The sequence below is a fragment of the Corapipo altera genome, unplaced genomic scaffold, assembly GCF_003945725.1.
Source record: "Corapipo altera isolate COAL_440 unplaced genomic scaffold, ASM394572v1 47, whole genome shotgun sequence".
NCBI classification, from domain to species: domain Eukaryota; kingdom Metazoa; phylum Chordata; class Aves; order Passeriformes; family Pipridae; genus Corapipo; species Corapipo altera.
Genome location: NW_020884897.1, coordinates 8,460,036 through 8,470,994, shown reverse-complemented (window position 1 = coordinate 8,470,994; position 10,959 = coordinate 8,460,036). Strand labels below are relative to the sequence as shown.

The 10,959-nt window shown below is 44.9% G+C and overlaps 1 protein-coding gene across 1 annotated transcript; it reads left to right on the top strand.

Moving 5' to 3' along the window:
* The first annotated feature begins 92 nt into the window (after window positions 1–92).
* INSIG1 (insulin induced gene 1) lies at window positions 93–10,715 on the top strand. The gene is made up of 6 exons (XM_027648499.1): window positions 93–226; window positions 505–938; window positions 3,595–3,719; window positions 4,369–4,535; window positions 5,002–5,101; window positions 8,335–10,715. The coding sequence occupies exons 2-6, from the start codon at window positions 521–523 to the stop codon at window positions 8,362–8,364; spliced, it is 840 nt and encodes a 279-aa protein (XP_027504300.1). The 5' UTR covers window positions 93–226; window positions 505–520; the 3' UTR covers window positions 8,365–10,715.
* Window positions 10,716–10,959: the final 244 nt, after the last annotated feature.

Sequence of the window (10,959 nt, the reverse complement as noted above, 5' to 3'; positions counted from 1 at the left end):
GGCTCCCGCGCCCCGCGATCGCCCCGCCCGGCGGGGAGGGCACGGGCGGGGCGGCGGCGCCGAGCGGAGCGGCGGGACCGGCGCTGCCTCCGGCCGCGGGTAGGTCGGCGGCGGGTAACGTGACATCCGCGGCTCGGCGCTTATAAACCTCCCCCGGGGCGCGGGCCGGCGGCGGGCGGCCGGCAGGGAGGCGGCGGAGCAGCGGCCGCGCAGCCCCTTCCCTGAGGTGAGCGGTACCCGCGGCCCCGGAGGGAGAGGATGGGCGCGGGGGCTGAGGTTTGACGGGCCCGGGGGGGGATGCGAAGCCCTTCCCAGCGGGACAGGGGCAGCGCGGGTCCGTGGCCCTGTCCTCCCGTGGGGCCGAGGCAGTGCAGCCCCGGGGCCGCTCGGCTGTGTCAGGTCACCCCGCATCCTCTCTGGAGCCCGCTGGGTGCTGGAGGAGGCGCCGGCCTGACCCGTTGTTTGGGGGCTTTACTAGCGTGTGCCTGTGCGTTGTGTTTTCAGGACCCCGGTGAAGCCAATGCCCAGGTTGGAGAGCTGCGCCTGGAGCTGTTCCTGCACTGCCAGGGGAAGGCACAGGACCCAGCTGGGGGGCACGGCAGCGGGACTGGCCGCCAAGGTGGGCGAGATGCTGAGCTCCTCCGTGTCCAGCCCCTCGCTGGCGATGGTGGGTCGCGGAGCTCGCAGCCCCAGCACCTCCAGCGCCAGCAGCACCTCCAGCGCCAGCAGCACCTCCAGCAGCAGCAGCAGCAGCACCTTGAACTGGAGTCAGCACCTGGTGCAGAGGAGCGTGGTGCTCTTCGTCGTGGGTGCTTTCATGGCCCTGGTGCTGAACTTGCTGCAGATCCAGCGCAATGTGACTCTGTTCCCTGACGAAGTGATTTCCACGCTCTTCTCCTCCGCCTGGTGGGTGCCCCCGTGCTGCGGCACAGCAGCAGGTGAGTTGCTGACTTCCACGGGTGATTTTTTTTCTCTCTTTTTCCTCATCCCGTGGCAGAGGAGAGGCGGTGGGGCTTAACGCGTGACCCGTGCGCGCGTTGGACCCCAAGCGCTTCCATCGCGCGGCGAGCGATGCGAACTCGGGCTTTTCGGAAGGATGCGCGCCCCGCTTTTTCCACCCGCGAGAGCCGCCCGCGCCTTCCCGCGCGTCCCAAGGCTGTCTTTTTGAGCCGGTGCTCTCTGAGCGTGGGCAAGGCGCGTTCTTCCCGGCGGGAAGCGCGGGGGGGGGGGGGGGGGGGGGCGGGGGGGCGGGGGGCGGGGGTGACACCGGGACCGACACCGGGACCGACACCGGGACCGACACCGGGACCGGCCGCGGGATTTCCCGCGCTGCCCCCGCCCCGCGCCGGGCGCGAGCGCGCGCGGTGGCCCCGCCCCCCCCCGCCGCCCATTGGCTGCCGCGGAACTGGTGAGCGGCGGGCGGCGCGCGCCATTGGCTGCGCGCGGGAACTGGCCACGGGCCGGGCCCAAAACAAGGAAGTCACGTGCGGGGCGCGCGGGCCGGGCCTGTCACCGGCCTGGCCCCTGTCACCGGCCCCTGTCACTGGCCACTGTCACCTGCCTGTCCCTTGTCTGCTCCTCGCTCCCCCCGGTCACCGGCCTGTCAGCGGCCTGCCCCTTGCCTGATGTCCCTGCCCCAGTCACCCGTCCCGTCGCCTACCTGTCCACTGCCCCTTTCCCGCTGCCCCAGTCACCTGCCTACCCACTGGCCCTGTCACCTTCCCTGATGCCCCAGTCCCCTGCCTTTCCCCTGCTCGCTGCTCCTGCCCCCTGCCTCTGCCCTGCCCCTGTCCCCTGCCTGTTCTGTCACCAGCCTGCCCCTTGCCTGGTGCCCCTGTCACCAGCTGTCGCTTGCCTGTCCCCTGCCCTTTGCCCACTGCCTCAGTCACCTCCTTGCCTCTTGCCTGATGCCCCAGTCACCTGTTTTTCCCCTGCCTGCTGCTCCTGTCCTCTGCTTTTCCTCTGCCCCTGTCCCCTGCCTGTCCTCTGCCACCTGCCTGTCACCAGCCTGTCCTTTGTCTGCTCCCCCCCCAATCAGCTTGTCCCCTGTCACCAGCCTGCCCCTTCCCTGATACCTGTCACCTGCCCCTTGCCCACTGCCCCAGTCACCTGCCTTTTCCCTGCCACCTGCCTGTCACCTGCCTGCCCACAGCCCCTGTCCCTTGCCTGCTCTCCCTGTCACAAGCCCCTGTCACCTGCCTGTCCCCTGCCCCCTGCCTGCCTTCTGCCCCCTGCCCACCCTTACCCACTGCCAGGCAAAATCCCACAGAAGACCTGGGCTACGCTGCAGTTGTAGCAGCAGTGGGCACTTACCTGGTGGATTAGTGTTCATAACCCCCTCCCAGCCGTGTCAAAACAAGGCTTTGACAAAGGGTTGAGGGATTAAAAATTAGTTAAGTTTTAGGACACTCTGATAGTTTTTAACTTGCATTGAAAGTACTTTAAACAACTCTTGCATGGTTGGTTTTTATTTTAATGCAGTGACGTTGTCATGTGATGCTTATTTGTATCACATAGTAAGGGACTAAGAATGATAAACTGTAAACTTGAATGAATGATAAACTGTGTAATAAAAGGGATGCTGTGGGATATGCTCCAGTGAGAGTTCTCATAGTCCTGTCACAGTTGGATTAAACTTTGGAATTTAGCTGTTATCACAAGGGAAAAGTCCTGGTAGCTGGCATCAGAATAATGAAACTGTGTCAGCATTAGATCATATGTCTGTCTTGGAATAGTATGCTTTGTAGCCTTCTTAACATAGAAGTTATTCCTCTTAGGAGTTTAAGGGATCAAAAAAAAGAGGGTAGGAAAGGAAATGAATAAACATAGGAGTTAACACACAATAAAAGCGTCGTGTCTAACCCTGGAGTTGGCAACAAGACTTGCAAGTCTTGGAGGAATGGAGCTCCTCTAGTGTTTGTGATAGCAGCTGAGCTAACACTGGCCTATGTTTTTCTTCTGCAACCAATTTGCAGGCTGATAAGGCTGAGAAAATGCTATATGATGATACAAACTTTGTGCGATTAATAGTATGAGTAGTTATTTTTCCGTGACACAAACACGACTGATGGCAGGTGCTTCTTTAAGTTCAGCTCTGCATCTGTTTGGTATCAAAATTCATGTGACCTGGACAGGCTGACTTACAGCCCAGCAGAAGGAGAGAAAGCAGCTCTGCCAAGAAACTCTTTAAGTCCAGGCAAATACTTAATTCAGGGCCTGATTCGAAGCTGATGAGTCATGTTCATAAAACTGTCTGCCCTGCACGTGAGCAATGAACACATATTCCAGTCCTCGCTGTAATTAAGCTTTTGTTATGCTTTGGTTTTTATTGGTACAAGCATTTGCTCGGGATGTCAAATGATAAATCACTTTGGAGAAAAATTGCTTCAAGTCGGATACCTTAACACTGGGTGGTTTGTTTTTCTTTTCTAAAGTAGAAAGTGAGGGTAATAATTGCATTTTCTTCGCCGTGCTTACAGTAGTGTGATAAGCAGCTCACGGCTTTCTCAGGCACTTTTTTGCCGGCTAATATTTGATAACATTGGAGTAACCATTGTATAACAGTTAGTGCAAGTAGTGTTGCTTCTCTTGCAGCTGTCGTTGGCCTGCTGTACCCCTGCATTGACAGCCACCTCGGGGAGCCACACAAATTCAAGCGGGAGTGGGCCAGTGTCATGCGGTGCATCGCGGTTTTCGTTGGCATCAACCACGCCAGTGCTGTATCCTTGAGACAATGTTCATTGTTGCTCCATGTGCTTAGTCTGTTGTCATGAAACAGTGTCTGGGGGAATTGCAAAGGTAAGGATGGTGCTGCTACTGGCAAAGTTCTGTCAGACCTGCTGTACACTGCAGTAATTACTGTAAGATATATAACACAGTTCATTTAAAGTAGTTGGTGGGAGTTCTGGGAGGGGAAAGGGATGGACATTATAGTATGTCTGGTTTAACTACAAGCATAACAGTGTAAGTTGTGTTATTTTAATCTGTTTGTTGCCTGCATCTAATAGTTAACACAATTAACTGGTGATGTACTAGTGAGAAGCACTGAGTAAAAGTGTTCTTGTGTTGTGATGGTCTAAGCAGAAAACGTAAAGCTGAATTACTTGAGACAAAAATCCATAAAAGTTAAATATATTACTATATAGTATATTCTTTAGATGCTCAGTGCGACAAAAATTGATGTTGACTTTGCATTCACGATCCAGTCAAAGTCAAGAGCTATGATTGCTTGGCAGGTCTGAAAACCAAATCCTGAATATATTGTATTTAAAGACAGAGAATCATGCTCACTTTGAGTTCTCCCTTGATCAGTGTCAGCAGCAGGATGTCTGCAGACTTCAAAAGATTGTCCTTAACATCTTTTTCCAGAAACTAGACTTTGCAAACAACGTCCAGCTGTCCCTGACTCTGGCAGCCTTATCACTGGGTCTTTGGTGGACATTTGATCGTTCCAGAAGTGGTCTCGGACTTGGAATTACAATAGCCTTTGTAGCAACCCTGATAACCCAGTTCCTTGTATATAATGGTGTCTATCAGTAAGTTATACTTCTAAAATACTGTTTTTACTCTCATGTCTTAAGTAGAAACGTGGGTGCACGTGCACTGGAAGTTAGTTATTAACATATTTGGCACATCATTATTGTTATTAGACATTTTGTTTGTCTAAGGCTGCTAATTGTCCAGTTATTCCAAATGATAAGATTGGGAACTGGGAGTGGGAGGTGGGGAGCAGACAAATTGGGATGTATGTTGAAATGGTAACAGCTCAGCAAACTGAACTTCTCCTGGCTCTCAGGAGAGTGAATTTCTAAGCTTTGCTGATCAGGACGTGGAGGTTTAGAATCTTACAAACTTAACAGACTTAATTTGGTCTCCTTGCTTCCTTTTCTCTGTTACTGCCTTTTTGTTTCAGCCCAGTGAGAGAATTCTATAGCATCTTATTAACAGTGTGTAAGGTGATGAAAATCACTTTTCTCTAACTTATTTCCTTTTGTTTACTAGGTATACATCCCCAGATTTTCTTTACATCCGTTCTTGGCTTCCATGTATATTTTTCTCAGGAGGTGTGACTGTAGGAAACATAGGACGCCAGCTGGCTATGGTAATTACTGTATAATTAGTAGTTTCTTTAACAATCCAAATATCTTCCACTGTTGTTAGTCCAAGAATAAACTATGCCTTTAAGGGTATGACTCACAGACTGACAGAGTTAAATAGATATATTTTAAAGAGCTGAACTGTAAGCAGACAACCTGTGTTGCCAGCAGAGTAGGTATTGTCTTAGTAAGTGGTTGAGTATCTGTTTTATTTAACTTTTTCCAGTAACAGCCTAATTAAGATTGGAATCAGTACATGGCTTCTGCTGATAATCACTCCTGTTCCATCAGTACTTAGAATTAACATCTAAGGTAGCTAGAAAACTGGGGCACAGATGGACTTTCTGTAATTATTTATGTACTAAATTATTTTTGTTATGTAAATGAAAGGAAATGTCTCTATATAGCATCCAGTTCCACCACTTTATAATCAAATATACTGTTGCTGGTCACTTAAGATGTAGTTAAAGTATCACTCTATATATGGGATAATATAAATTACTATCTTGTTTGCTAGATTCTTAAGTAATTATTTCCTTGTGGCATACTGAAGAGTCAACCTGGCTGTGTGTTTGCACATCAGTCTAAGGCTTGGTTGTGAGAAGTGTTCTGACACTGATGGATAGTATTAAATAATATTTCATTGATTTATCTTCTGTCTTCTTTGCTACACAAGTCCTGTATCCTGGAAAATATCCTTCAAGTGTTTAACTTTTCTAAGGCTGGTGTGGTTTAGGTGGCTTCAATTTTTAATGCAGGAAGGGCATCTGTAGACTTGGGAGTTCCTGAAGTACTAGTCTCTGAACTGCTTAGTAAGGGGGAGAGCTGCTTTTTGGGACAGAACCATGAGTGAGTAAAAATATTAGTCTAAAATTAGCTGTCTTTCTGTCCCTTCTGCCTGGCCTGGCTGACCCAGTGGATGGCTGCTGATGTACTTCTAGTGTGGATGGCCTGAACTGGACACTGCAGGGGGACAGGCCTGCAGACAAGCTGGGCTGTTCCCTGACCAGCCCTGGCTAATGTTAAATATCGATTTCTTTAGTATTGATTCTCATTTACACTAAACCCACAGTAACCTCTCGTAGAAAAGGCTGCTTAAGGAAAAGAAAAAGGCATGGGGAAAATCTACTCCTCTTCTTGAGGTTTTTCTTTTGTGAGCACTTGGTGTCAAGTTACAGATTTCCTGGGACTGTGGTCACCATCTTAACTTCACAGTCAATTTGCTTTGCTCTGAGGTTCTTTAAAACACAAGCTCACTACTGCCCCTTCAAATCCCACTGGTGCAAACTACCTGCACTTTTTTTTTCTTAGGACTACGTGTATGGGGGGGAAAGAGGGTATAATTTCTCTTTTTAAATTTGCCTCTCATATCAAGTGAAAAACATATATTAATTTAATTCTATTGAAGCTTTGCTATTGCAGCAGAGTCTCAAAATAAAATTATAGTCTGTTTTATGCTGCAGTTCTATATTTCACATGGGCATATGCAGTGCTTCCATTGGCTCTCCTGCTTCTGTTAGAAAGCAAAGAAGGGATCCTGAAAGGAGTAAGAGCTAAAATAAATTCAGGCACATAGAATTCTTTGTTGTTTTTTTTTTTTCCTTTTGACTTCTTTTCACCTGGCATCTCACCTGAATGTAGTTAAAATCACACTGGCTGCTGCCTGCAGCTTTCCTGTCAGTCTTGTCATCTTCCTTATAAAGAAAGAGGGAAGTTGGCAAGGCAAAGGTTTTTATTCTGGTTATCTGGAAGTCCCTTTACTGTGATATACACTACTATTACTTAGTCTGGAAGAACTTGGTGAAGCCCAACATTTTCATAGGAAAACTTCTGCAAGTCACTATGAAGCATTCAGTGCTGGAATTCAAAGCATTCGACTTCTAAAGTAGAGTCTAAAACTCAGTCAACCACATCTTTCTTCTATAGAGAGAACTGAAAAGCATCAGTCTATTTTGTCATTGTGGATGTGGCAAGAAGATGGAATATAGCATTTTTTAAACCATACTTGAATAAAACAGTTATTTCTGTAGCTGTATTCTCCTGTGGCCCCTGAGCTGTTTGCTGCCTGTGACAGTTGGTGATCAAACAGCAGATATTTTCTGGGCCTGTCTAGAGGAGAAGGTGGCACCTGTGGAAATTAGTGGAGTAAAGTTGCCTTGCTTCTTCCTCAGCCCCTGTTTAGCTTTTGCAGTTAGAAAAGAAATTGAAAGTAAAATTAGAAGTGTCCCTGAGACGTCTCCTCCCATGCTGATAGACAGTAACTGGGAGATGCTTGCTGCTTTTCAGTCACTGGATTTTAAGTGAGCTCACATGTACTACAAAGTGCAGTGTAACCTTTAAGCAAACCTGCTGGTAGCAGAGACTTTTGGGGGTTGTTTGTTTTGTTGGGGTTTTTTGCTATCAGTTTGAGGATGAAATCCAAAGTTTCCTTGTAATAGCCTTTATAGCAAAGGAAGACATGAAGCTGCTGCTGCTGCTGCTGCTGCCATCAGCTCTGTCTGCTGATTATTACACCTAAAGTTGCTCAATGAGTGCTCATCAGCTGGGTTAAATGGATGGCAGCACTTCATTTAGAGTTGTAACCATCATTCTCGGCATCTGGCGAGCTAGGGTTGTGTTCAGAACTTGGACCTCACAAATATGTATTGTTTGCTAGTGCTGGAGGCTGCAGGACTGAGAATGCATTCAGTACTTGCAAACACATTTGCATTTTGACCTTAGAAAGAGAAGAACATGTTACAAGCTTTGTTTTAAAGAAAAGTTGGGTAAATTCCTCACACTGACATACACTACAGGGTTTCATACTAGAAAAGGGACTTAGGAGGAAATGAGTAAGTCTCTGATACCAGGTTTTGTTTGGAAAATAATGTAATTACAGTTGAAGACAGTTTAAAAAAGAAAAGGGCTGTTAAAACTGAATTAATGTCAAGTAAGTGAAGCACTGTGTACCTTCTACTAATAAATAAACTGAGATAGAGAGGAAAGATAACAAAGTCTTATAAAAAGCAGTGCAATTGGTAGATGGGTTTTTCAGATGCACTAACTGAGGCAACAAACACCCATAGTGATTTTTTTTTTGTCCACAGTCCTCGTTTAGCTTTTATAAGAAGCCACGTCTAGGTCGTTGTCAACTTAAGTGAAGTTAGTTGACCATTTAATGATTGAAAATACTGCATAATGTAGTCACTTACCAGATGGCATTAAAACATAATATGTGTTTGATGTTTTTTATCCGTAGGGTATTCCAGAGAAACCACACAATGACTAAATCTTCGAAGGTGCCAGCGTGAAAGCAACATTACGAAGACGTGTTCCTGTTTAAAACTGAAGATTATTTAGAAAAAAAATAATCTCTTTATGGGCTCACTGCACAAATGACTTGTGGAAAAAAAAATATTAATCCACTCTTAGAATAGCCAAGTGAAATTAACTGCTTATCTTGAAATCTTACCCTGATTTACCACATAAGCATTTGCATATGGCTGTTCTCTGGAAGAGTTTAACACCAAGTTGCATACAACTGTTCAGGCTAAGTGGCAGTTTTCCAAGTATTAGATTCTGATGTAAGTTATTGAATCAGCTGCCGTATTTTAAAGCCTTGAAACTGAAATTTAATTACAAGCTCTTGTATCAGTGCCCAAAGGAAGTAGATCGATGGTGCTTAACAATGATGAAGTATGGTTTAATAGGAATAGTATTTATCCAAATCTTTAAAAAATAGGGTTGTTTAAAAATAAGAGTGATCAAAACAGATTAAAGGCACTGCACTAATGCTTTTAGGAGTCTTATGAAGGAATCATGCCCTTACTTGTAATGCTGCATTAAGTTTCTGTCTTTGACAGTGAAGAGGGTTGGAGGGATGAAAGGTTGGAAGTCTTAGTTTGGAATTTCTAAATTACTTCAGTACGATGGGTGAACGCAGGAGACAATCTTGTTCAAACGTGAACTTTTATCAGGAGATTCCGACTGGAAATTTCATTATTTCTGAAGCTTGCAGTTAGATTTGCAAGAATCAAGTTCTGGCCCTCATTCAGTAAGATATCTAAGTGTGTTTGAGTACTCCTGCTTAATAGTAGACACATACTTCAGTATCTCACCAAAGGAGGTCTTGGGTATCTCAAATGTCTGGTGTCACTGAAAAAACACGCACTGCGTGTCATTGTGTGACCCCCAACTGTTCGATTTGCCTTTTCCTCCTAGAGCTGTCCTTGATCTTCAGTCTGAGTCAGGGTTTTGACTGAAACGATTGGAAACAGAATTGGGCCTAAAATGTGATTTAAACTGTATGTGAAAAACAGCGAACAGCTTGTTTTCTCAGTTCAGTTTCTGAAAGAGATCACTACTTGTTTTTATACAACCCTATAGAACTTGCAATCTGTGATTGCCTTCTTAAAAACAAAAAGTGCTTATGTCACTACATTAAACATTTGGTGTTTCTTAATACATAGTTCTGGTGAGCACAACGTATTCATTTGATAGCTTAGACCACAGGAGACCTAAGTAGCAAGTATTAGGTCTTAAAAGTTGAAGTGCAATGTACAGTAAGTCTGAGCCTTGTGTTCTCTTCAATATCGATCATTTCTTATGAGAGATTAAAGAGAAAAGGGTTCTGAGTTCATTTCAATGCTGCATGGAGTCAAATGGAGCAATAATTTATTTAACTAGTAAAGCTAGTTTTGTTGTATCTTACATTGAACCCAAATTTATAGAAATACTCCAATTTTGTGTTTATGTCGTACTTGTAAACTTTTATGGATTTGCCTTTTTGTATTATGCAATTTTTTTTTTGTGTTCTTTTCCAATCTTACATGGCTTCAGTTATAGTTAGAGGCATCAGTTAAAGACTGAACCATCAAAACAGATGTCAAGGCCAGATAGCTGCTCTGGCTGTTTTCACTCTTCTAAGGGAATGCTCGCAGGAAAAATTTAGCACAAACTCTATACTACAGAGCATACCCTAATTCTAATCTTTCTTTGGTGTAAATCAAGAGTAATTGAGTTAGTCTAAGATCCTTCCTCAAATGTTCAAAACATAAATCATCAAATTTTATAGAAGTACCTGAAGAAATTAGGTCCCCAGATCAGAACAGGTTCAGTTCAACTGTTTAAGAAGTATACTACCTGCTAGGGAGACAGTTTTGTAACCACCTTTAAACCAATCTCAAAATGTTATAAAACCAGATGTAAGTAAAGATGACAGTGATCTCTATGGATATCTGATTAATAGAGAAGTATTTAAGATTTATTTCTAAAAACTGAAACTAAATCTGTATATGGTCAAAATAATGCAGCCAAAAATGTAAGTCAAAAGTTCATTTTTTGCCAACACTTCTGAGTATGTTAACCAAAGTGATTTAAGTTTGGAAGAGGTGGGGAGGGGAGTGAAGAAAACTTGCACTATTCTGAATTTGAACACTTATATTCTCATTCTTACTGATAAGTTTTCAGCGGTGTGTTTGGTTTTACACTTTTTTTACTATTAAAGTTTTACGATCAAGTCATGTTTGCCTTGGATTCTCTGTGCTCACATTATGCAGGAATCTTTCTTGAAAAGGACAGTTGTTATGGTTGCATAACAAATATTCAGTCATGCATATGCAGTGGTTTAAAAAAAAAAAAGAATCCTAAACTGAACTTGGCAAGATTAACTTCAGCCTGGGTTGTACAGTTGAGAAGAAAAACAGTCTTGCTATTGTACCAGGAAAGCAACATAAGTGTGTTATGGTTATGTGACTTAAAGCACAGAATCTTACAACCACTGTCTTCCAAAATGCTGAAATTCATAATCTGAAACAAAATATAGAGGGGGCAGGGTAAACATGCACATTCTTTTTGTGGTTTGGTTATCTGCAGCAGTGGTTAC